This window comes from Rosa chinensis, chromosome 7, assembly GCF_002994745.2.
Source record: "Rosa chinensis cultivar Old Blush chromosome 7, RchiOBHm-V2, whole genome shotgun sequence".
Classification (NCBI taxonomy): domain Eukaryota; kingdom Viridiplantae; phylum Streptophyta; class Magnoliopsida; order Rosales; family Rosaceae; genus Rosa; species Rosa chinensis.
In genome coordinates, this window is record NC_037094.1 from 19,895,853 (window position 1) to 19,922,844 (window position 26,992).

Sequence of the window (26,992 nt, forward strand, 5' to 3'; positions counted from 1 at the left end):
GTGGGTTCGGAAATTGAGGCAGAAAGAAATTTGAAAACCAACTGCACCGCAAGAGTGAAGACAACACCCTCTTTAAGTTCTGAAAACAACAGATGAGTGTTGTGTGTGTGTGTGTGTGTGTGTGTGAAAGCAATATCACCCCCATGCACACGTCCCTTTCTAGCTCCTCTCCCCCACATCTGCCGCCTCTCTCTCTCTCTCCCCCCCTCTCTCTCTCTGAGCTAGCTAAGCAGCTTAGCTATGGCATCGGGAATGCCAACCACATATCTATGTTATTATCCCACAATTAACACCATGCGCATGTTAGACTTATCTTTACTCTTTAGTCTTTAGTACTCATCTATGCTTATGCATGTGGAATATGTTATAATCATGGACATGGATGATGACTCATGTACATTGATAGATAGATACATGGTGGAGTTACATGACCATAGACATCGGATGAGTTCTTCATAAATGGCCGTTGGTGATATTCTGTGGTGTTTCTTGATAAATTTTTAACTCTAGTCAAATCTCAAACTTAGGCTCTAGTACTAGTAACTTTTAACAGAAAATTCTTTTATACATCGACAGTGAAAGTGAAGCAGTATCTATTAGTTAATTCCGAACTATGATATTTGTAGTTAATTTTTTTTTAATAACAAAAAAATGCATTTGATGTAATTCGGTTGTTCAATCATGTTGGTGTAAGTACATGTCAGTACTTTAAATCTTCTCCCACTTTTAATCTAAATTTTTTATTTTTGTAACATCTAAGCATTCGTTGCTATATACTACCATTCTAGTGTACCTAGATGTACACAATATTTCTTTTAGCTATGTTGGATAATTTGTACTCGCTTTGTAAAAGAAATTGAGAAAAAAAAAAAAGAATCTCAATAAGTTAAGTCTTAGAGAATTAACAATGTATAACAAATTAACATCTCAGCTCTTTACATTCAGTCTCGGTAAACACACAAAGAGGCTAGTATGCAAACAAAATAGATACAGAATAGAGGTCAGAATGATGGTTCATGGTTAGAAACTAGCCAAGAATGAGAACTTAAAATCTCATATTTATGACGTTTTGAAATCTAGAAAATGGTATCATGTTAGACGATCAGGCTAACTCCACAGAATTTTTGAAGTTTGAAGGTTTTGAGGAAATGAGGAAATAATAATAACTGGGCCATGTAAATCAACAGAACATATACAGTAAATAAAAAATAACACACACCACCAATAAATAGAGGGGAGAGATTGGAAGGGTCTCTGGTTCCCAGCACAGCTCTCTTATATCTAGTAGACCAAATAGATCTCGCTTGATCCCTATCTGTCTTTCTCTCTCTTTGTTTCACACCTTTCTTTCACAACTCATAATCAAAGAAAGAAAGAATTGTAAAAAAGCAGATCCAAGGTGGTGGTTAAGCTGTCATCCGTCAATCAATCAATCAAACCCCAAAGAGAGACCAATCATCAATCACCAATCAAATTTATAAAAGAAAAGAGAGGAAAAGGAATCATCATGTCATCCTCTAATTCTGCTGCTTCAACCTTGTCCCTTGACCACCTTGCTCCTTCCGAGCAGCTCTGCTATGTCCATTGCAACATTTGCGACACTGTCCTTGCGGTAAACCCCACCTACATATTTACTCTTTTGACCCTCTCATCCTTGGTTTCTTCTGTTAATCTCTCCCATTATGCTGTTTAGGCTTAGTTTTGGGGGCTGTTTTGCACTTTAATTTGGTTTTATGTTCTGCTTATGTTTCTGGTTTGATATATGCAGGTGAGTGTACCTTGCACAAGTTTGTTTAAGACTGTGACGGTCCGATGTGGCCACTGCACCAACCTGCTTCCGGTGAACATGCGCGGGTTGCTTCTGCCTTCCCCCAATCAGTTTCATCATCTTGGTCACTCCTTCTTCTCCCAGACTAATTCCCATAATAACCTTCTGGTACATATATATATATATATATATGTATATCTGAATTACCTTTTGATATAGTTGATTCTATGTATGAACATACTTGGTAGATTAACCATGAATATTGTGCATCAGGATCAGGAGATTCCAATGAATCCAACCCCAAACTTTCTGATGAACAATCAAACTAGCAGCCTGAATGACTTTGCTGTAAGACCAAGAGGAGGAGTAGTTGATGAGCTCCCAAGGCCCCCAGTTATAAACAGACGTGAGCTACTTCCTTCCTTAATTATACACATCCTTTTACTTTTGATCTTATTCTGTCTTAATTACATAGCCCTAGTGCTTAGTTTAGATGGTGATATATAATTTCGTCAAGAAGCTATGATAGTTCCCTCATGTCTGGTTTCATTTTGGTGCTCACTGAAAAGTGCATCTCAGCTCCAAATAGAAAATAATTCTTATTTTGACCACTTTTTCTCCTTCCCCTCTAATCCCTGAAATTATGAATTTTGTATCTGGTAGAGGAGGAGGAGGAAATCAAGCTCTCAGAGTTGTAATCGAACCCGTCTATGCTAGCTTCCATTTCAGGGAAGATTTCAGTAGCTAGATAGTATCTTTGCTTTCCTCAACATTTTTTTGTTGACAAACCAAACAAATGAAAATTCTTGACAGACCTTCGTTTCTTCATCAGTCTTTGTAAACATTCAAGAAATTGTGCATAGGAACAATCTACTAAGCTGAGACGTGATGTGTCCAAAGCTTATGTACATACTTGACAAGACCGTTCCGATGTTTTATCTTTTCTATTTTGCACGCTTAAAGTGTAATAGGAATGACACTATTCCGAAAAAGGGTGTAGCATTTTTCAACGTTTATGAACATTACCTGGCCTCATTAACCATGTTTAAGTCCTTTCTGGTATAAAACCCCGGAAATGTAGAAGGCGGGCAAAGATTTGTTGGACAACTCTCCCTGCGTTTATAGTTACTTGAAAACGTTATAGATTGCTCGATCATAAGTACTTATGAGGTAGCTAGGTTATGATGATGATTAATTTACAATGTTTCTGTCTTTGAATGCCATATTGTTCAGCTCCGGAGAAGAGACAGAGAGTCCCCTCAGCCTACAACCGCTTCATCAAGTGAGTAATCATGATCATCAATTCTCTCTCTCTCTCTCTCTCTCTCTCTCACTCACGCACACAGACACACATTTTAGTTATTTGTAATATTGAAATTATTAACAATAATTATTGCCAAGAAATATTGAAGCAATAACATGAATGGTCCATTGTATCTGATGATATCTTTAAATGTGTATATATGATTGATTCTGCAGAGACGAGATCCAACGCATCAAGTCTGTGAATCCTGATATATCCCATAGAGAAGCCTTCAGCGCAGCTGCTAAGAATGTAATATTTGCTTTTTTCATAAATTAAATTGATTTCCTGGCCAGGCTTTTGTTTCTTTCCCTTCGTCTTTACCAAATTAGCTAGTAGCTTACCAGCTAGGGTTTCTGGAATTTTTGTGATTCCAATAGTACTTACTCCTCTTTGACATGTGTGGGGTCACTTGATATGTGAACATCTTGATAGTTTTGTTTCTTTTACTGCATGTTTGACAGTGGGCCCACTTTCCACACATTCACTTTGGTCTCATGCCTGACCAGAACACTGTGAAGAAGACAAATGTGCGCCAACAGGTAATTACTTGCTTAAAGCCTTAAACCCCATCCTCATGCATTACCATTAACCCTAGATCTCTCTCTCTCTCTCTCTCTCTCTCTCTCTCTCTCTCTCTCTCTCTCTCTCTCTCTCTCTCTCTCTCTCTTTTTGTTAAAGTCGAAATACATTACGACGAAGATCCCCTAAAAATCTCAATAATACGACTCTAGCTCATCTTCTAATTAATAATGCGATATTGACTAGTTTGATGGATGATGTACAGGAAGCTGGAGAGGACGTTCTGATGAAAGATCACAATGGATTTTTCGCTGCTGCTAATAATAATGTGCGGGTCTCTCCTTACTGAGTAAGCTAGCTAATGTTGCTAGCTGCCCTGCTTCAGCTTCGGCCTTCATTACCTGTTTGATATGTAGTAGTACTGCGTGGTGGGAGAAAGATCCCAGATGCTTAATTATGTTTGTTGTTAATTATGCTTAAGAACTACTAGCTTTAATTAGTTAATTTCTTCGCAATCTATATGATAATTAACGCTACTGATGGTCGGTCTTTAATGTTGTTGAATTGTTGATAACTGTTAAATTAGGTTGGAAAAAAGTTGTATTTTGATGAGTACGTACTCCATCCTTAATATATTATGTTATTATCCTATGAATGATCAACCAACTACGTACCCTAATTAATTTCCATGCATCTCATTATATATATATATATATATATCCCTGATTAGACATGTTTGCTTTCTTCCTTCACATTATCATGTCGCACATACATAGTATTAGTAAGATCAATCATAGTTAGTCTCAATTAAATTTACTGAAAATGAAATATGTTGGGGATTTATCATCTCCATCGTTGCCATTCTCCTCTATTGGTCACTCAACGAAGTTCGGCAATGCGCGCTGGTTCTTCAAATTCCATAGATAACTACTATTTTACGTTATTGGATGAACTGATCAATCATGTTCAAATATTTCAGTCAGAACATAGTGCATGGATGTCAGTCATTTAAACCATTTTACGTGGAGTGAATCATCTGGATGGTCACTCCCGCGCGGTAACTTTTGACAGAAGTGATATTTCTGTTTAGAAATAAAATGCTTTAGAGGATGAGCAACATGTTTTCTACATAATATCGCATATTATAGGCTGACATAGTTAAACTGATACTCTTAAAATCCAGCAAATAATATTGTATCCATGGGAATAGGAAACATGTGGGCCGTGTGGCTATGTTTGAAACAGTTGGTTTCTCTTTATATGAAGAACCAGAAATTGCAGGGATCCTGCGTTGGTTTGTCTCCTTGGGTTCACAGAAGACTTTATAACTATGTCCTTTCGAAGTGCATCTGGTTCCTTAGGTCTTCAATCAATACGTGCTGGGGAAGGCCAAGCATTTACTTGATCAAAGTTAAAATTTACACCCAAATTGCCTAGTGAGGACATGTATGTCCCAGCAGATACAAATAAGCACCCTAACTGACAGGTCCCTTCCCTCCCAAAGTACTTCTAATTTCAATCTCAATTTCAAATTACAGTTTACGTACTACTGCAAGTTGCATTGATCGAATAAGAAAACACAAGTCATATTTGACGCCGGCTTTCACATCACGAAGGCAGAGGCGAACAAAAACAATGGGGTATGCAAACTTACTGAGTGCATTCACATTAATCACGCGTCCATAGTGTTTCACTTGAATTGTTCTTCTTCTTTTCATCTTCTTGATTTCTTGTGGTCAAGTTTATGTTGACCAACTCTTGGTAGATATATATTTTGTTCAATTTTTATCATAGATAATATATAAATAAATACACACACAAGGGACCGATGGTAGGGTATATGAGACAAAGATAGCCCATAATTTATTTATTTATTTATTATTATTTTTTTTTTAAAGCAGAAGACGAAGCTAAAATAACGTATGTCTTTGATGAGTCAAACAACTATAAGATCCTAGATGAACTATACAAAGAATCCTTTTAGAAAAGAAGCAGTCCCTCCACCTAGATTGGACAACAAGAACCAGAACTCCTTAATTATTTCTCATTACAATGGGGTTGTCTATAGTACTTGGATGTTTATCATACACTCATTTACATCTAATTAAACCAAAATTACAATTTAGTTGAACCAAATTTACAACATTGACAACAAAATTATCACATTTGTTTTACACAATTACATATAATTGAACCAAGTTACCACATCGACAACAATTTGTTCATAAACTTGTAAAAATATCGTAGGTGGAGTAATTACCTTTAATAGAACTAAAATTACCCAAAAAATAACTCTATTTACCACAATGACAACAAAATTGTTGTCAAATCTGTAATTGAGTGTATCACATGCATGCAAGTACTGTAGAATTTCCCCATTACAATTTAAAACAAATCAAAAATAGTTGTACAAACCCGAAATACATTTTGTTTTACAAGGACTTCAGAAAACTTTGGAGGAACATATGATCTGGAGCCACAAACAATTACTTAGGATGTGCGTACATCGAAATAATATGTCAAGCAACAGACTGTCAGGTACACTCCTCTACGTTTCCCACATACTGTATATGCACAATTCCCCCAAAACTACATGCATGTCTTTGTAGAGGCAGTGGACAGATCCAAGTGCGCACTTTATTTTGGTCCACAATTGTAGTTGGGTCAACATAAGAAGGAAGCTTTATATATAACAGGTATAAGCGTGACAAGCAAAGTGAAGCATTCGAGTAGGAATATGCGCATAGGATGCGATGCGACCATTACCAAAAGGTGAGATTTGACTTGTCCTCTCTCATTCAAAAAATATAAGGTCCCAAGTAACAGCAAATTAAAGAGGCTGAAAACACATGAAGACGTGAAAGAAAAACCCTGCAAATCTCTTTTCAAATAAAAAAGCTGGGGCTCTCCATCTGAATCTGTTCCTCCATTTTACCTCAAAAAGCTCCATCTTACCTGCAAAATGCAACCTTCGACCCCAACATTGCAACAAACCCCATGCAGCAGCAGCACTCCCCGCCCAGCTCTTAGCTTTCGAGAAAGCATATATGTATAATGTTTGCATTTAGCATATTAAAAGAAGCGTCCATAATTACCAAGTTATGATGCCAATTGCCAAGAACATTGAAGACTCCCACATTGCTCAAAGAAATTAAGAAAATATTAACAGAAAAGAGGGGGAAAAAGAGTTTATACTTTTGCCTTTTCATATATTTGTTCCCATCCACATCATAGAAAGCAGTCGACTGGTGTTTCAAAGTCGATACAACTATAATTTGTGTCATATTTTGTCTCTTAAACAGCGTGTTTTGCTACGTAGTTAAAGATATAATAACAGGTCCATCCAAAACTAGTTTTCAATTATTGGAGCGCGCAATAGCACAACATATGTTTGAGTACTGTTGTGATCATATATTGAAGCCATGCCATATATGAAGTGAAATGTTTATCTTTAACCACCCTCCTAGATGCCATAGGATGGATGTCAAATTGTCAATGCATGGTGCTTTTATCCCTGATACCAGTTATAGAAGCAGTGATATCATGTACAATAGTTAATTTGGTTCTTTCTTACATGCATGGTTAGTCGGTGCTTAGAGCAAGTTCACCCGTTGGGTTAGATATTGTTCACTGTCTTTTGATGTTTGTTTCCACCCGTTAGGTCTGGGTCACTGGGTCAGTTTTCAAACTAACCTAGAGTGATCCAGGTCAATTTGAAAACTGACCCAGTTACCCATACCTAATGGGTGGAAACAAACATAAAAATGCAGTGAACATTATCTGACCCAATGATCTAGTGACCTGACCCATTGACCCAACGAGTGAATTTGTTCTTAGAGACCTCATATTTATAGAATAACACACTCTCATTCATCTTCCCCAGTATCTCTTTATCTTTCTCATCTCTCTCCTTCCTCAGGCTCATTCCATTCTCTCTTGGTTCACAACCAAGTTTTGAATTTTGGGGTGATATTCTGAAAGGTGGGCTGGAAATGAGGCTTGATTACTTCATTATTTGTTGGGCGTGACCCTCTTGATATACGAGGGGGTTTTGCACACTTCCTAGATCCTATTCAAGTTGCTATTATTAGGACGTCAAAAGATAATTAAATATTAACCAAAAAGAAAATATAATTAGAAGACAGGAAAGACTAAGTACCATTTTATATCCGCTTTGAAGCTTCTAGTTTTTATTAAAATAAGGTTTCTATTCATACCTCTAAAATTGGTATTTGGACCTCTCCACTTAATAGATCTCTAATTTATTTTTACAAATAACCAATATGCTATCTACACCTCCCTAATTTTTCCAAAATGCCCATTGCCCAATAAAATCAATAAAAGTCTTTTTTTTTTTTTTAGATTCTATTCATACCTCCAAAATTGGTAAATGGACCTCCTTCAATTTTTGAACAATTCACAATCCTATTATACCTTAAAAAAATATTTAAAAAAATCTCCAGGTGGTAGTCTATCTCTTTCACGTAATTTTGTCGCTCCTATTTTATTTCTTTCATTCCATACGTATTTTAGTGTTTCTTCCGTGAACTTGTGCATGTGACGTTGACGAGTTACATCAAAAGTTCAAAAGCTAGCTAGGTACTGTAGAACATATGAATGTGCATAATCATCATATGATTTTTCAAAGATCAAACATAAATATTCAAATTTCTACTAGATAACTAAGTATAAATTTCTAAGTAGAAAACTAACAGAAAAGAAGCTAAAACTAGGTATGAATTTCTAACTAGGTATTAAGCTTGATAGATTCTGTCTCACCTCTGACTCGGGGAGTAGAATCTCACCACCAAGATTGACGTTTGAGAGATAAAGAATAATTGTTGCTAATGATTTTAGGGTTTATGTTGGAGGAGAAAGTTTTCTTCAAGTTGAAGACTTATTATTATTATTATTTTTCTCCCATCTTTTGTGTCTCTGTTGGTAATTTGATATAAGTTGACAAAGTCAACTATTACTTGAAAAAATAGGGAGGTCCAAATACCAATCTTGGATGTATGAATAGAAGCTCCCTAAAAAATAATGGTGCGTGAACTTTTTAAAAGGTGGGCGTATTGGGGGGTATGCTAGTTTCTTATTCTTGTTTAGAAAAGGATTTTAGGGTGTTACGAGGAACGATTCTTTCAGTCGACCACATAAGGGGTGTTTCGTTTTTTTACTGCTTGCTGAACCTAATGAATTAGCTAACCTCGTTCGATTAAAAAAAAAAGTACAATTTAATCTACTAGTATAAGTTTTTTATTTTTAATGAAATGAGCGTAAGTTTTTTTTTTTTTATAAGTGAGAGGCCGTAAGTTCGACCGAACATAAATAAAAGATTTAGAAAAAAATATTATTTAGTCTAATGATATTAATCTTTCGTTCGTAATTGAGACTCTGATCGAGAGGTCAAATTCACGGAAGACTAGTTCATTGTCGTTCTCAATTATTTATGTAATAAAAAATAAAAAGATTAACAGGCCCTGTACTTTCGTCTTAATGATCTGAATGACTGAATGTGGAGAGTCAAACAATCTCAACGCGGCAGAGGAAGCCGAAGAATCAGACTTTACATTCCTTTTTCAAGACTTTCCTTCTTATTGGTCTAAATTCTAGTTCTCCCATCCCTCTCAAACTTGTGTGCTTCATGGGTCGCTGCAATTTTTCATCGGACGACATTGTGATCAAGTCTCCTAATGATAACAAACTCTACAGATTGATTACGCTTGAGAATGGCCTCACTGCATTGATCCTTCACGATCCTGAGATTTACCCACTACCCTCCACTGAAGCTCAGATTGATCCATTGCTTCCACAAAATGGTGAACTCGAGAGCAAAGAAAAGGGAGGTGCTTTTCAGACCAAGAAGGTTGGTTGGGTGTATCATTTGGATTGTGACACTGTTCTATAATCTGTAGTTTGCTTGACTATATATCAGAATGCTGTTAAGTTGTTGACTCAAGTCAGGTGCATGCATTTGGTTTAATGGGATATAAGTAGAGATGTTTGATGGTCTTTGCAGGCAGCAGCAGCAATGTTTGTTGGAATGGGCAGCTTCTCTGACCCTCCTGAGGCACAGGGGCTTGCACACTTTCTAGGTACGTGTCATAACTCGCATACCCTTTAACGAAGGGGGGGGCGAATTACTTACATATTGAGTGTTTCGCAGAACACATGCTCTTCATGGGGAGTACAGCGTTTCAAGATGAAAATGAGGTGTGCTTGCATCTGACTACTCTTTTGTTTTACTTGTGTGAGTCATTTGGAGATGCACATGTTGGTGTGCGTTTCATAAATAATGAGGTTACATACAATAATAAAGTTCAGGCAGTATGAAGCAGCATAAGTATCAAGAATTATTTTTCCCATGACAACATACATCTTATAGGTGGGTAGGACTTGCTTATTCCTTTGCTGCCAACCTGCTCGGATATGTGTTTGCTTTTTCTTTTTTAGGAAATTAAAGAATGGGGGGGTCTCAGGCTGTTTTAACATGAGAAAGAAATAACTCGCAGTTTGTTCAATTTATTGTTTCCTGATAATATATAAGAGTGATTTTCTTTGATGGTGTGAGTGCCTCATTTGGTAGTGGTAAATAATTCTGAATTAAATGCTTTGACAAGCTTGAACGCAAGTTAATTGGGAGACAACTGTGTACTCACTGCTATGGTATCACTTTTTCTGACTCTGCCCTTTGCTAGTATGACAGTTACTTGTCTAAGCACGGAGGGTCATCAAATGCATGCACTCGTGAAGAGAATACTTCGTACCACTTTGAGGTGAAACCAGAGTTTCTTAAGGGTGCCTTGTCAAGGTAAATACTAAGCTCTTCATCTGCCAATTGTTGACAAATCAATTCTTTGGTATAGGAGATATATTTGGTGTGTGAACTGAGTTTTTAGCTTTTGGTGATGCTTCCTGCTTCAATAATGAATCTTGTCTTTGTCTCACTCAGTGGTTTATATTTATTTGGACTCTTTGATTTATCAGATTTTCTCAGTTCTTTGTTTCACCTCTAATGAAAAGTGAAGCCATGGAGCGAGAGTTACAGTCTATAGATTCAGGTGCATGGCAGTCTTTACTAATTAGTTCCCTCCCATTTTCCTTATCGCTGAATTGTATTCAAAATGCAATGCAGAGTTCAACCGGGTTCTGCAAAATGATTTTTGCCGCCTTGAACAACTTCAAGGCCATACAGCCACACCTGGTCACCCATTTAATAAATTCACTTGGGGTAAAACTTGAATCCACAGTGTTTTCTTTTTACTCTTTCCTTTGTATTGGTTTAGGAATACTCTATGTTGTATGAAACTAAATTTTATTATTTGGCATGAAAGGAAATAAGAAAAGCTTGGATGATGCAAGGGAAAAGGGGATAAACTTGCGTCAGCAAATACTGAAATTGTACAGAGACTATTACCATGGTGGATTGATGAAGCTAGTTGTCATTGGTGGAGGTAAAAATTTTATTTCCTTTTTTTTCTTAAATTTTATTAATTTTTACCATTATATTCTGGAGTTTATTAAAATATTTGTGTCCATGAAAACAAGATTAACAAATAGTTGTATTGTGTAACAAATAGGGTGTGCTTAAATGCAAGTAATGAAAATATTTCAATTTGTCTTGACAGCATAAAAGGACATACTTATCTACTTAAATATTTGATTCTGTGAATTGGTAGAGGTTTATGTTGCTGTACAAAATTATACATTGAGTCTTTGTCAGTATAGTTGTTCTGTTGTGATTGTTTTGTCAGCAGTATTTTGGAACCTATGGTGAAAATAAAAGTCAGTAACAGTGAAGATGAATTTTTTATGGTATTGGAGATTGACTGTGGCATTGTTTATAGCTTGTAGCTATAATACTATACAACATATATCTTCTGCTTTTCAATACTGCTGATTGATAAAATCTATATTTATTGAAATTATTCTTATTGTTGCAGAATCTCTTGATATACTTGAGCAGTGGGTTTTGGAATTGTTTGGAGATATCAAAAAAGGTCCCCGAGTAAACCTGGAGTTCAAGGCAGAGGGTCCTATTTGGAATGCTGGAAAACTTTACAGGCTAGAGGCTGTTAATGATGTTCACATGCTCCACTTAGCATGGACACTTCCATGTCTTAATGAACACTATTTGAAAAGCCCAGATTATTTTTTAAGTCATCTCCTTGAGCATGGTAAGATATTCATTATTAGGTATTTTTATGTTAATGATTGCCTCTGCAGAGAACAAACTGTTCATATTGGACAAAGGGGAGCTTGAATGCTACAGTTTTTGTCTAAATGTTATTTCCCTTAGAGTGGCCTCTATTCATACCTTTCCTGCATTTGAAATTGTTTGGAAAAATTAGTGGGACTAAACCCATTGTAAAAATAAATATACAAGACATGCAAAGAAACAATTTCAAATGCTGGTTTACAATGGGTTTAGTCCCACTATTTTTACAATGTATATTGTTTCTTTGCATGTCTTGTATATTTATTTTTACAATGGGTTTAGTCCCACTAATTTTTTTGGCTGGCTACACATTGCTAAATTGAGCCTTGATTGAGTGATTCTGATCACTAGGTTTTTTGTTTTTCAGAGGGCAGGGGAAGTCTGTATTTTTATCTCAAAGCTAGAGGGTGGGCAACATATCTCAGTGCTTCAGTGAACCGCAGTTCTGTGGCTGATGTCTTTTGCATGATCATATACCTTACTGACTCTGGATTGGTGCAGGTAGAGATTCTATTTTATCAATCTTTTGGCATGAGATTGACTTTGATTATCCCATTTCATATTTATAAGTTTCTCATCATGGAACAAAACCTCAGTTTGGAATTTTCTTTTCTAGAAAACTTTGGAGAACATAAAAATCTAGTAGATGCTTACCTTAATTCCACTCTACATGCATTGCTTCTGGAAAGCTTCAGTTACTGCTGAACATAACTAGTCAAGCGAAATTAGCTCCATGTTTATCACTTTTCATATGTTATACTTGATGCTTATCTTGCAGATTTTTGAGATAATTGGGTTGGTGTATCAATACATTAAATTATTGCGTCAAGTATCACCGCAAGAATGGATATTCCAGGAACTCCAGGATATGGGGAACATAAGCTTTAGATTTTTACAGGATCAACCCCAGGATGAATATGCTGTAAAACTTGGAGGTTTGTTTTGTTATTGAAAGTGCATGTCTTTCTTACATGCCTGCAAATAACAAATATCATAAGATATATTTGGTTATCCACATTTATTTCATGCTAACTATTCTCAGAATTTCTGTATTGCAGGAAATTTACTACGTTATTCACCAGAACATGTTATTTTTGGGGACTATGTGTACGAGACTTGGGATGAGGAATTGATAAAATATGTTCTTGGTTTCTTCAGACCAGAAAACATGAGGATTGATGTGCTATCAAAGTCCTCATTTAATTCAGAAGGTATTCCCAATTATGCCAAAAAATAAAGGATGCTTCTTGTCCATCTTATTCGATCTATTTGTTTGGCTGCTAGCAATTGTATTTTAGATCGATTAACTCATTTTTGAGAAGTAGCTTTAGCAGGTATTGTCGTTCTATCCTTATATTCATCCTATTTCTGACCGACAGTATGCAGATGATTTTTATTCCTTATTTTACTTGCTACATACACATATATTATTTGGAGTTTGCAGCAGTAAAAGAGTGTGGTCAAGCACTAACATGTCCTTCAATTGTTTCAGATTTCCAGTGCGAGCCTTGGTTTGGGTCACATTATACTGAAGAAGATATATCTCCAACTCTGATGAAGTTGTGGAAGGATCCTCCAGAAGTTGATATTTCATTGCATCTCCCTCAAAAGAATATGTTCATTCCTGGTGATTTCTCCATCCGTTCAGATGTTTGTTGTCCTGATATTGCAATTATATCTTCTCCAAGATGTATACTTGATGAACCAATGGTGAAGATCTGGTACAAGCTTGACAGTACTTTTAAACAACCACGGGTAAATGCATACTTCCGCATAAATCTGAAGGGTGGATATGATAATGTCAAGAGTTATGTTTTGACTGAACTGTATATCGAGCTTCTTGAGGATGAGCTGAATGAGATCATCTATCAGGTGAATATCTCTTCTATTAGGTTAAGGTTTTGTTAAAATACTTTTACTGGGAACACCACTTGCATTCAAATCAATTTTGAATATCTCTGCAGTCTGCATCGATGTTGGTTCATTATGAAAACTTGGATGCTATAATGGCTAATAGGAGAAACTAGTAAACCACTGTACATAACTTCCAGAGAACTATCTGCAGTTGCATTTTATTACGTAAATCCGAAACTATAAATGTGTTTTCTTTTCTAAATATTTGAAGAACTGGGTCGTCTTCTCTTCTATCTCCGTTCTTCAAAGTTTTAATTTTCATATCAAATTTCCTCATTTTAATCATCTCAATGTTTAGGAGCTCAGTTGTAAGATATGACTTGTACTTGTAGTGGCTACTAGTGGCTAATTATACTTATATTGTCCCCCAAATTTAGTAGTTCATTGGTCAATATTAGTCATTCTGTTCTCAGTGACTTGTGACGTTTTTTCTAGAAAAAATGCTGTAGAATCTATACAGTGACAGAATCCTTTATTCTCTGCGTGTAGGCCAATGTCGCTGGGCTGGGAACTAATGTATATGGGTCTAACGACTTTATGGAGCTGAAGGTTTACGGTTTCAATGATAAGCTCCCAGCTTTATTGTCAAAAATTCTGACAGTAGCTAGAAATTTCTTGCCAACATATGATCGTTTCGAGGTATGCTGGAATACATTATGTCTGCACTCCACTCTATGTCTGGTTCAAGTTTTATTATGTATACACATGAGAATACCTTGTTGGTTTATGGCTTGGTTATGACAAAGTAGCACATAACAGGTTATTAAAGAAAGAATGGAGCGAATGTTAAAGAACACCAATATGGATCCTCTGAGTCACTCTTCATACTTGAGACGTCAAGTTTTGTACCATAGATACTATGATGTAGATGAAGAGTTGGAAGTTTTAAACAGTTTGTCTGTTTCTGATATGAAGTCGTTTATTCCTGTGCTTTGTTCCCAGGTATGGTATACACATCTGTTTCTGGCTTATTGACTCCCTTTTCTTCCACTTTCATGGCTTAGTGAGACTAGCTATCAACTGTGAAATCAAATGATTATTATATTATGTTTTGGACCTTTTTTGTAAATAATCAGAATGGCTTCAACTTACTCTCCCCTCTGAATGCACAGCTTTACATTGAAGGCCTTTGTCATGGAAATTTGTTAGAAGAAGAGGCAATCAGCCTTTCCAATATATTTAAAACAAAATTCTCTGTAGAACCACTTCCTATCGAATTGAGGCATAAGGATCACTGTATGTGCCTTCCTCCTTATGCTAACCTCATTAGAGAAGCCAGTGTGAACAATAATTCTGAAACAAACTCTGTATTTGAGGTAATTATGGTGGATTATATTTTTCTTGGTTTTCCATCTATAAATGTATCTTCTTTCTCTTATATGGTGATCTCCCGATTGTTTTGTTTTCACATTGCAGCTATATTTTCAAATTGAGATTGAGTCCACCAGACTGAGTGCGTTGGCAAAACTTTTTCAGAAAATTGTAAAGGAACCACTTTACGATCAGCTAAGGTATTTGTATGAGGCTGAAAGTATTGCTTGCATAGTTAAAGAATCTGAATTTGATAATATAATTTATTTGGAGCCAGATGATTATTTTTAGACGTAAACTCTCATAATTGCCCATTTATTTTGTAAAATAGGACGAAGGAGCAGCTTGGCTATGTTGTGTGGTGTGGCCTGCGAGAAATACGTCGTGTATATGGCTTTGTTTTCTGTGTCCAGTCATCTGAGTACAACCCAATCTACTTACAAGGAAGAGTTGACAACTTTATAAATGGTGTGGATCAGTTGTTGGTAAGCATTCACAGTTCCTTATTGTCCAAAGAAAAAAAAAAGCATTCAATGTTCCTTCTAAATGCTACTTAATAAGGTCCTATGGTCCTCCTTAATAGCAAAAAATGTGACAATACTAGTTTAAGGTTTCCCCAATTCGTTAGTAAGCTTTTTAACTGTTCTGTACTATGCATACACTAAATGTTTTAAACCAATGTGACATCCCACAACTTGAGGTTCCATAATGAAACATATACAAGGCATTTGGGATTGGATCTGATTTCATAGTGTTTTGTCTACTAATATAATTTAAGTTGCATGATTGTCTATATCATGCATTCTCAAAACCATATTTCATGATTATTGATTCTGCATTGGTGTTGCCATTTGCAGCATGGACTGGATGATGATTCCTTTCAGAATTATAAAGATGGACTAATGGCAAATCTATTGGAGAGAGATGAAACCCTCGCACGTGAAACATCTAGGCTTTGGGAGGAGATTACCAATAAAAGGTACTGTATACATGATCTCTACTAGTCAGGTTGATCTAAGACTGTCATCCCTTGGGTTCTCTAATGCTTGTGCTTCTACACTGTGTCTAATAAATGTTGATCTACAGGTATATGTATAACTGGCCAGAAAAGGTAGCTGAAGAGGTCAGAAGCCTTCAGAAGGAGGACGTTATTAACTTTTACAAAATGTATTTGCAACCATCATCTCCGAAGTGTCGGAGACTTGCAATTCGTGTTTGGGGTTGCAACACTGATTTCAAAGAAGCTGAAGCACCACCGGAGTCTATACAAGTCATTCAGGACCTTGCAGCCTTTAAGATGTCAACTGAGTTCTATCCTCATGGTTTGTGAAAATCTAAGGACTGTTTCTGAATTGTTGACAGAAATTGAACCGTTGAGCCTTTAACATTGAGGGCGTCATTTTTTTTATCAGGTTGTATATATGAGATTATTATTGTTTACATGAGTTGTATCGATTCTTTCCTATTGTTTGTAGTTTTGTTGCTGTAGAATTGGGATATAGTATACAACTTCTATCACTACAAATAAATGAAAAGAATAAAATCATCCTTTTCTCTTTTATTGTCCTCTGAATGGAGTGAAAATTTTTGAAAAGGGGAAATGTATCTCTCATTCCAAGAAATGCTTGGTTGAATGTTCCAAAACCCAAAAAAAAAAAAAAAAAAAAGCATGGTTGAGTTTTGGTTCATACTTTATGCCATCTTTTGGGTCTTGATGATGAAACTGACATTTTGCTGCATTGAATGGCAATTTTGTTCATATTTACAGGTCTCTGTATTTACCATACTGGAGACAAAAAATTTCAGTGTACTTGTTTATCTTTTTGCCAATGAAGGGTACATTTTTCGACCAAAATCTCCAGGACCACAAAACACAAACCTTGCCAAAATATCAGACCCCGTGACAGCAAAGCCAAAAACCTCATCTTCTGTTTCAGAAATTCAAATTACAGAAAAAGGATCAAAGGGTAGGAAGTTGCATTGAATTGAATTGATGAATTGATTGATTGTCAAACAATACATGGGTCCTTGGTAATAAAAGAATCATAAATCCGATCAATTAAAGCAGCCTTGGAGCATTTGGAACATACAAAGAAGAAAAGAATGTCAAACTTACTGAAGATTTTTATCAACAAGCCTAATCTTACAAACCTAAACACTCAACCACAAACCTCTCACTAAGAGCCTAGGCTCCAACAAACATAAAGGCGGGGGCGACACTCATAAAAACCTAACCCTTTAGTGGAAAATGGGAATTAAAGTGCAGATGATCATCAGCAGAGTGAAGAACACCCTTGATTGACCAATAGTGAGTGATGCTTCCGAAGAGATGTCTTCAGGCCTGAAAAGAGGAATCAAATGTAGTTATTAGTTGTTACTCATTAACGACATGAGAAGGTTTAGTACTAGTATATATGGGTGATGGGCACATACTTCTGCAATTTGCTTAGAGCACCACAAAATAGGGCATTGTCTGGCATGGGGAGCTCAGTCTTGTTAGTCGGTTCTGGATTGACGACCTTGATATAAGTTTCTTGGCCAAGATACCATGAATCGAGATTTTCAGCTCTAATGTTCCAGACTCCAACATTATCCAAAGAAATCAAGATTGCTGTCCATGCCCCAGGATAAACCTAAACAGAAAGGAAATATTTACTGCATTAACAGTGAAGAAGGGATGAATGAACCAAAATTTGCACATCTTTGCTACTACAATACAATTTATCCTAGTTCACATTTAGTCTCTGTAATCACCAAGTGCTCGGCCATATAATGACGAAAACTTTACATAGACTGTGTCTTGATTTGAGGGTTTGCAAAGGACATACTTATTTGTTGATAGCTCATCCCAGTGAAGGAAAAAGAAAAAAAAAAAACGAGTCCCAACTGACAGGTATCCCAGAAATTATTACAAATCAGAAAGTAAATGTTTACCTAACAAACTAGGTGAGGTTTAAGGGAGGAACCAACTAAGATTAAAGCAGTTAACTATGTAACAACCATACCTGTATTGTAGAACGGGCTATTCCATCCCATTTATTATATGTCCCCCTGCTATTCTCTGTCCAGTCACCGTAGTCCATCCTGCAATTAATCATTGCATGTTAAAGGCACTGAGAGGTATAGAAAACACTTCACAAACATGTTCGATGCAATAAACTTCAAGGAATTCCCACCCAACAACAAAAAATGCATATCCATCCACGTGGTAACTCTGCATCTTGGTGTCATTGTTCTGAAGTATGATTTCAATAAATCCTCTAAATGTTCCATTAATCACAGATGTCTCCATCCTGGGTGCTCCAGTAAGTGGCCTTTTTGGGAAGTCAAGCTTATAAACACCCTTCAATTTGTACTGGTCAGCTAGCCGGATTGGTGTGGCAGGATTTACAAATGAGTTTCCACTTAGTGTTGCTCGGCGTTTCCCATTGATCATTACTGGTGGCTTGTTTTTCAACACATAAACATCAGTTACATTGATGGAGCCATATCTAAAAGATCCCTGTGGATTAGGACGTGCACCACTGGCTGATACATTCCATCTGCAAAAGTTGGCAAATTTTCAGAAAGAGGTTTATATGGATAAACCAGTCAGGAAATTGTTCAAGACTGAATAATCTAAATATAATATAAAAGTTAGTAAACAGAATCTAAAAATATTAAAAGAGAACACACCTGATGGATCTGGCCTGGTTCATCGAGAAGGTTTTGTCAAATTCGTCACTTGGTGGTGGTGGGAGGGGACCAGCTGCCTTTCCTTTGGAATTAGAATAGCGCAGGATCCCAACTCCAGTAACTTTTTGCCAATGTGACTCGTTCACAAATCTAGCACTTGCTACAATATAATAATCACTACTGGCATTCTGATCCGTTGTTAACAGAAATGAATAAGATTGTCCGACATGTATATCTAAGCTCGTATAATTCTGTTGCACTGTATATGATCCCTCTGACTCTGCTAGAAGCAGATTGTGGTTCTGAATCCTGAAATTTAGAGTAGTTGACACTCCAACGTTGTGTACGCGAAGACGGTAAGTTTTCCCTGATCAAAATCACATCATTGTCATTGGAAGTTTGGAGAGTTTAACTACAATCAATGCGCTCACAAGTTCCTTGTAAATAATGCATATTGACATGCGAAATGACTTGGCAAGTCTTTATGCATAGATTTCAATTTCAAGCACCATTTTGCTACAGTTACTAATAGTGTACAAATAACAACTGAAAAGTTAATAGATTTAAAGTGATAAGTCAGTCCAAAACACCTAAATATTAGTAAGCGGGGACTTAAGCTTTCACTTCTGAAACCTGGGTCATTGATATTACATGCCAATGGCAATCAGCAGATAAAGCAAAGCTGATGGACAGAGCAGTCATTCCAGTTGTATGGAACATTGCTCTAACTTACTGAATTTTACTTGTCCAGAAATGGTTTAAAGTGTTGCTTGTGAGCAGAACTTTTATGCTCAAATAAACTCAAATTGTTAGCATGATAGAAAAAAAAAAACATATGCATCTGGCTCTCAAGACATAATCATATGATCAAGGACATGCACAGAATAAAACTAAATTCCCACTGGAAACATTCCCAAAATTACTGCATTTCTTAATTTATAATATGATACATAAATAGTAGTGAACACTCACCTGGGTGTACATCAATTGTTTCGTAATCAATGCCATCCGGGACAAGTGTAGTGTTGTATTGGTAAGGGCCTTTCCCATTGATGAGAACACCATCTGGTATGCCAAGGCCTTTCCCTGCATCAAGGGTCTTCCTCAAAGCCTACATTTCAAAACGAACCATCATCATCAAGCGTGTTACTCTACCAATCTCAAATATGTACAGAAGAGGAGCTGAAAACTTTACTACTCACCGTATGGTTTCTTGTGTACCAATCACCAATCAAAATGGTTATATCCCCATCTGGGGTTGTGAAAGGAATGGAAATTACAGCCCGGTTATTTATAATAAAACCGCCAAACCCTCCAGATGCTCTCTGGAGATTAAGAGATGGGAAGTAAAAGAAGCTCCCAATCTGATCCTTAACCTGAAAATTGTAAGTCCAATTCCACTTTGGGGGAATTGGACAATTGGTTCCAAGAACTCCATCTTGCCACGAACTCCGCCGCTGCTGAATTCCAGCCCTATAACACAAATCCAATTTCAGAATACCAATCCATATATATAACAACCATGTATCTGCTTGAAAATCACGAGCACATCACAGTAAATCTTACCAAGTAAAGAGTAGATTCTCATCCAATTTGTTCCGAACATTGACAATGACATTGTTGTTAGTAGTCACATTAATAACAGGACCTGGAAACTTTCCATTAATGGCAATAACCTACAAGGTAACGCAGATTCAGAAACAATCACTAGAACCAACCCCAAAAGCTCACTACTTGACATCACTAGAAGCTTAGCACTAGCACTCTAAGCTCTGATTTTCAAACTACAAGCACATTTAGCAGATCTGACGCTAAAGATTCAAACTTTATGAAATCTAAAGCTAACCCAGTTGTCATTAGTAGCTGGAAAATATGAAGAAACAAGCCAGACAGAGAAAGCAGCCAGAACCAGACCTGTTGAGGAACACCAAGAGGAGAGGCAGTGATGTAAGAGACCTCAAATTCGTGGTAAAAGCTTGGATCTTCAGCGTAACTCAAGCTCGCAAATAAGCAAATGTGGATGAGAAACAGAGTGAAAAAGCTCTTGAAAGCCATCTCTCTCTCTCTCACTCCGCCAAGACTTTTACAAATGTGTTTTACAAAACTCTAAAGCCAATTTCTTTTCCCTTCTTTTGTTTACATTATCAGACAGAAAGAGGGAGAGAAAAGAAAGGAGAACAGAACCAGAACAGAACCGCTGGAGTATAGAGAGAGAGAGAGAGAGAGAGAGAGAGAGAGAGATGGAGAGTGCGTATGAGACACTGGGACAGAAGGAACGGCTCTTTTTCCTTCTCTAAAATACTTGTATTGTGTGTTGGATAGTGGCATTTTTTCTTGGCTTAAGGGAAAAAAAGAAAAAAAACAAGAGAGGAAACAATGGTTGGTTGGTTTTGAGGTCTGATCCCAAGCAATAGAGCTAAGCTTTTGTCGGTGACCGGTCACCATTCATGGCTCTTATGGGAGATAAAGTAGGCAATTTTAGAGACAGAAAGAGGGGAGTGACAGCCAATAGCCAGTTCATAATAACCATGGACATGGAAAAAAAAAACATTACAGTCCCACGCGTAGGTGTGGTTTTATTTGACCATTGTCGTCTGGATTTGAAAAAGAAAAAGAGGAAACCGAATTCAAAGAGAGATAAATATTTGAAAAAATGAAAAAGACATAAATAATAACAGGGTGTTGCAACGTTCAGATCTCTAAGAAAGCTCCACATGATTGCCAGCCGTGAGGCACTGGCTTCAAAGTAGGGGACCCCAAAGAATAAATATATAGGTGATGGTTGGATTAGTGCGGCAGCTTGTTACCGTTTGATTCTTGATTCTGTGTCCGACTGGACTTGAACTCTTCAAGACTTCAAGTACCTAATGGTCATTTGGTCCTGAAGTCCTGAACTTGCGTAAAACAGTTAGACTAATGGTCATTTTGCTCTAGTGACTAAGGTTAAGAGATAGATTAAACACAATTAGCTGGTTCATAAGAGTTTTCATAAACCATACCTCATGACTGGTTGGACACAATATAGTTTTCTATTTTTCCAAATTGAGAACAAAATGGTTATAGCTACTTATATGCTTCTATTTTCCATACACACACCGAAATTAAATTAGCATATACAAACACACTTTTTTTTAGAGATGAAACATAAGCGAGTTAATTACATGTTCCTTAATTTAGTCTTGTGAACAATATTACTTACTTACAACAAGTGCACGTACTCATATGTAATAGGATCGAACGCTATCTCCTATAATGTCATCTTCTGCATTTTAGTTTACTGTAATTTGTTTAATTTTCTTCAATATGTCATTTCATTCTCGTCTTGGCATTGTACCAATATCTTTTAATTTTTTTTTCACACGAACCAAAGCATAAATTGATTATTGATCACAAACTAGGACATATGAAAACTTTTATAAACAGATCATGTAAAGTCAACCAAAAGAGATCATGCAAATTTTACATCAATGATGTCATACTTAAAGTGTTCGGAATAAGAGGTGATCTGTTTTGCCAAGTAAATATGAGTAAAACATGCTCTCTTTTTTGGGTACTGTGAAAAAAGAAGTGTTTTCAACCACATCCGACTACATAAATATTTGCATAAATAGGTAGACAAATGCACACAATACAAGTAAATAAAGTTGGTGAAATGTATTCATTACGAATGTTACAAATTCAAATTTTACTGACATCATGTGATAGATGAGGTGGAGCAAAACTTTATCTATTATACTCAAAAAAAAAAAAAAACAGTAAACATTACTTATGTGTATCAAGTAGTAGATTTGTAGAGGACTGTTTTGTACACAATAATAATAAAGAATTCAAGAGAGTTGAACTCAAGATTTCCTCCTTATAATAGTAAGCGTGATTGTCTCCCATACGATATCAACTACACAGTTTTGAATTACTAAAATCAAGAATGCCTGGAAACAAAGTGAAAATAAACTAAACCGTAGGGGACTGGGGACCAAGTCTAATGTAATTATATAACAAAACCAAAAATATGTCCACTGGTCTTACCTCGAGATGCCATATATAAGGGGTAAGTGGATTTTGAGTGTTGAGTGTTGAGTGAGAGCTAGAGTAGTGTTTTTCCAGTAGGACCACCCCACCGGAGTAGGCACAAGTAACATAATAAGCATCAGAAAAGCGTGGTAGGGTGGACCTTGTGGCTGGGGGGTCTTACTAGGATTTCATTTCTTGCCTTGGATTGGAATCTAGAAACAGAATGCATGCTCTCTCTCTTGTTCATGTCAAGCGATGAGTCAAAACTCAAAACCATCCATGTACCAGTACAATTTATTTTGATTAATGGAGAAAATTATGAAAAATAAAAAGTGATTTTGACCAACTTATTATTTTTTCTTCTCACTTACTCATAATTAAATACTCTGATAAGAGACGGAAGTCTATCTTTCGATTTGAACAGTTCTGGGCGACTCACAATGAGTGTGAATCGGTGATCCAACGTGGATGGCAGTTAGGGGTGGACGGTGACCCAATGCAACAGATCAGCCAACGTATTAAACATACAAGACGTGAACTTGTAGGTTGGCAGAAACAAACATTCCTGTTTAGACAAGTGGAGATGAGAGCAGTTCGATCGCGCTTAGACGAACTACTTAGTAAACCGTATGATAGCGCTGATCATGGGGAAAAACAAACCCTTCAAGCAAGGTTCCAAGAATTACTTATTCAGGAAGAAACAGTGTGGATTCAACGCTCTCGGGCATTATGGCTGAAGGGTGGGGATAGAAACATAGCCTACTTTCATAGAAGAGCATCCAATCGAAAACAACGGAACCGAATCTTGGGATTGTTTGACGCTGACAATCAATGGGTAAGTGATATGGATGGCATTGAAAACGTGGTTAGTGAGTACTACAAAACCATATTTCGCACTGAGGGGGTGAACCACAGAGCATTGGACCTTATTCTTAATACGGTTCAACCTAGGGTAAATCAAACCATGAATGAGAAGCTTCTCGAAACGTACTCCGATGAAGAGATCAAGACAGCTCTATTTAGATTTTCCCAACTTCTCCCTTCTAGGGTTTAGGATTTGCTTTTGCTTTTAGTGAAATGGCTTCTAAATCTTTAAATGCGTTGTTCTAGTGACATTCAAAGCCCTAGTTGCTAATTGAAACAATTTGATCACTTTGTATCAATTTGAGTTTATGAACAGTGATTTTCCAAACTTCTCCTTTCTAGAGTTTAGGATTTGCTTTCGCTTTTACTAAAATGGCTTCTAAATCTTTAAATGCGTTGTTCTAGTGAGATTCAAAGCCCTAGTTGCTAATTGAAATAATTTGATCATTTTGTTTCAATTTGAGTTTATGAACAATGATTTTCCAAACTTCTCCCTTCTAGGGTTTAGGATTTGCTTTCTCTTTTAGTGAAATGGCTTCTAAATCTTTAAATGCGTTGTTCTAGTGACATTCAAAGCCTAGTTATTCTTTCAAACAATTTGATCACTTTATTTCAATTTGAGTTTATGAACAGTGATTTTTTAAACTTCTCTCATCTAGGATCCATCAAAAGCACCAGGCCCAGACAGGATGTCTCCCTTCTTCTTTCAGAAATACTGGAGCAAAGTGGGGCCGAATGTATGCACAGCGATGAGATACTTCCTGTCCTCAGGTGTGTTACTTAAAGAAGTCAATTTTACACACATTACACTTATCCCTAAGGTTAAAAATCCGAAATACATGTCGGATGTACGAACTATAGCATTATGTAATGTATTGTATAGAATTTGTTCAAAGGTGTTGGCTAACAGGCTAAAAAGAATCTTGGGAGACATCATATCACCGCTACAAAGTGCTTTTGTTCCGGATCGTTTGATTTCTGACAACATACTAATCGCAACTGAAGTAGCACATCACCTGCATAATAACCGCAGAGGTGGAGATGGCAATTTCTCATTGAAGCTGGACATCAGTAAAGCATATGATAGATTAGAATGGCCTTTCTTACAGGCTATACTCTTGAAGATGGGTTTCAACTCAAATTGGGTAGATTTGATTATGACAAGTCTCCAAACAGTAAGCTACTCCGCTACTCCTTCTTAGTGAATGGAGAAGTTAGAGGATATGTCAAACCATCCAGAGGCATAAGGCAGGGAGATCCTTTGTCACCATATTTATCCATATTATGCGCAGAAGGCCTTTCATCTCTAATTGGGTAGTTTGCACAAGAAAACTGGATTCAAGGTATCACTCTTGCACTGGGGGCACCGCAACTCCATCACCTTCTCTTTGCAGATGACAGCTTCTTATTTGGAACAGCCACTGAAGAAGAGTGTCAACAATTTCGAAATATACTACATATTTATGAGATTGCATCAGGCCAAAGAATTAATATGCAGAAAAGTGAGGTAGCTTTTAGCAAGAATGTTGAATTAGACAAGCAATACCATTTGGCAAGCTTACTGGGAGTTCAATGAGTTGATAAACATGAAAGATACTTGGGGCTACCTACATATGTAAGGAGAACAAAGATAGCAGCTTTTAATTATCTGAAGGAGAAGTTGACAAATAAGGTGATCAGTTGGAGAGCAAAATTATTAAGTGGAGCTGGTAAGGAAATTTTGATAAAAGCAGTTGCCCAGACAGTCCCAAACCATGTAATGAATTGTTATAAATTATCCATCGGTCTGTGTGAGGATCTACAACAACTATGTGCAGGCTTTTGGTGGGGAGACTCTGAGGAGAAACACAAAATACATTGGAGGTCTTGGGATAGGCTATGTGTCCCGAAGAAGAAGGGTGGTATGGGTTTCAAAAATTTGCATTGGTTCAATATAGGTATGCTAGCAAAGCAGGGATGGAGAATAATTAGGAATCCTAACTCTCTGATTGCACGATTATATAAAGCTATTTATTTCCCAAGTAGCGACTTCCTGAATGCAGAATTGAGAGAGCAACCATCTTTTTCATGGCGGAGTATCTGGGAAGGCCGAGCAGTGCTTATACAAAGGGCTAAGATGGCAAGTAGGCAATGGAGAGCACATTGATATATGGAGAGATAGATGGATACCAGATACATACCCACGGGGCCCTAGCTCACCACAACCCCGTGATGCTCCAAGAAAAGTATGTGATCTGATAAACCCAACCACAAGGTGTTGGGACATTGAAAAACTTGAGAAGTGGTTCTCACCGGCAGATAGAGAGCTCATCCTCCGAATACCACTAAGTTGAAGAACCCCAAGAGACAGATTAGTTTGGCACTTTAACACTAAAGGAGTCTTCACCACGAAGAGTGCATATTTTATGGCACGAGATATGGCTTTGGGCCTAGTTCTGGCCCCTCCCCAAGCTCCAGATCAGTATGCTAGACTGTGGTCGGCTATTTGGAATGCGAAGGTACCGAACAAAGTGGCACTCCAGGTATGGCGTTCATGTGTGAATATATTACCTAACCGGTCATGTTTAAGTACAAAGGGGGTGCTCGGAGACATAACACGCCCATATGCACCAATGGCATAGAAGATAACGTGCATGTGTTTCTCAATTGCACATATGCCCAAGAGATATGGAGGGCAGCAGCAATACCACGAGTCCAAGAAGACTTTATAGATTTGAAAGACTGGCTGCTCCAGTTGGCGACTACTCTAGATAAAGAGAAGTTTGCAAAAGTAATGATGCTCATATGGGGAATATGGAAAAATCGGAACTCTCAGGTGTGGGAAGGCAGCAAGAAGCATCCTTGCGATGTAGTATTGATGACGTTTGGCTGGTTGAAAGACTTTGCCAAGGCCAACAAATTGAATACCCCACAACGTACAAGGAATCAAGTTCGGGTACCGCCACCGCAACACTGGCTAAAATGCAATGTGGATGGAGCTTTTGTGGCCCAAAATGGACGAAGCGGAGATGGGGTCATCTTTACAGACAATTATGGTCAAGTTCGAGCAGCAGCTGTACAACCACTGCAGTTCATTATCACACCTTTCCATGCAGAACTACAAGCTCTATCTGAGGCACTTCAAATAGCTACAGGTATGAACTATAATAAGGTCATCTTTGAAATAGATTGTGCCTTATTAGCAGGAGCAATGAACCAAGATGCAGTTGACATGTCAATGTGTAGTTTCCTACTGGATGAGATGAAAGAAAGGCTGCAGAGTCATAGGGAGTTCAAAGTAACCTTTGCCCCACGAGAAACAAATCACAAGCTAGCAAATAGAGCATGTAATAGTCATAGCCAAACATGGTTTGGTACTGCTCCCGAATTTATAAGGGATGTCATCCTAAACGAGTGTACTCGTTGA

General features: G+C 37.1%; 4 protein-coding genes across 5 annotated transcripts; 3 read left to right on the top strand and 1 right to left on the bottom strand.

The window, feature by feature from the left end:
* The first annotated feature begins 1,261 nt into the window (after nucleotides 1-1,261).
* Nucleotides 1,262-4,248, top strand: LOC112179048 (axial regulator YABBY 1). The gene is made up of 7 exons (XM_024317363.2): nucleotides 1,262-1,612; nucleotides 1,769-1,936; nucleotides 2,042-2,174; nucleotides 3,002-3,050; nucleotides 3,248-3,323; nucleotides 3,536-3,613; nucleotides 3,859-4,248. The coding sequence occupies exons 1-7, from the start codon at nucleotides 1,508-1,510 to the stop codon at nucleotides 3,940-3,942; spliced, it is 693 nt and encodes a 230-aa protein (XP_024173131.1). The 5' UTR covers nucleotides 1,262-1,507; the 3' UTR covers nucleotides 3,943-4,248.
* A 4,823-nt stretch (nucleotides 4,249-9,071) lies between these two features.
* Nucleotides 9,072-16,597, top strand: LOC112176718 (nardilysin-like). 2 transcript variants are annotated; one of them, XM_024314776.2, is made up of 19 exons: nucleotides 9,072-9,459; nucleotides 9,613-9,688; nucleotides 9,760-9,806; nucleotides 10,292-10,404; nucleotides 10,581-10,654; nucleotides 10,729-10,824; nucleotides 10,928-11,047; nucleotides 11,537-11,770; nucleotides 12,179-12,312; nucleotides 12,590-12,746; nucleotides 12,870-13,022; nucleotides 13,304-13,683; nucleotides 14,215-14,364; nucleotides 14,485-14,667; nucleotides 14,838-15,041; nucleotides 15,142-15,236; nucleotides 15,368-15,521; nucleotides 15,894-16,015; nucleotides 16,123-16,597. In XM_024314776.2, exons 1-19 carry the CDS (start codon nucleotides 9,238-9,240, stop codon nucleotides 16,364-16,366), a joined length of 2,958 nt encoding a protein of 985 aa, XP_024170544.1. In that variant the 5' UTR covers nucleotides 9,072-9,237; the 3' UTR covers nucleotides 16,367-16,597. The 2 variants fall into 2 exon arrangements, with proteins under 2 accessions (XP_024170544.1, XP_024170545.1); XM_024314777.2 differs by having other exon boundaries at nucleotides 9,442-9,459; nucleotides 10,300-10,404.
* Nucleotides 16,598-17,011: 414 nt separating this feature from the next.
* LOC112176719 (monocopper oxidase-like protein SKU5) lies at nucleotides 17,012-21,035 on the bottom strand. The gene is made up of 9 exons (XM_024314778.2): nucleotides 20,626-21,035; nucleotides 20,278-20,387; nucleotides 19,914-20,184; nucleotides 19,684-19,822; nucleotides 18,712-19,078; nucleotides 18,213-18,578; nucleotides 18,042-18,120; nucleotides 17,470-17,669; nucleotides 17,012-17,377 (listed from the first exon to the last, which is right to left on the bottom strand). The coding sequence occupies exons 1-9, from the start codon at nucleotides 20,764-20,766 to the stop codon at nucleotides 17,275-17,277; spliced, it is 1,776 nt and encodes a 591-aa protein (XP_024170546.1). The 5' UTR covers nucleotides 20,767-21,035; the 3' UTR covers nucleotides 17,012-17,274.
* A 5,111-nt stretch (nucleotides 21,036-26,146) lies between these two features.
* On the top strand, nucleotides 26,147-26,992 carry LOC112177559. Its single transcript, XM_024315840.1, has one exon. It carries the CDS (start codon nucleotides 26,147-26,149, stop codon nucleotides 26,990-26,992), a length of 846 nt encoding a protein of 281 aa, XP_024171608.1.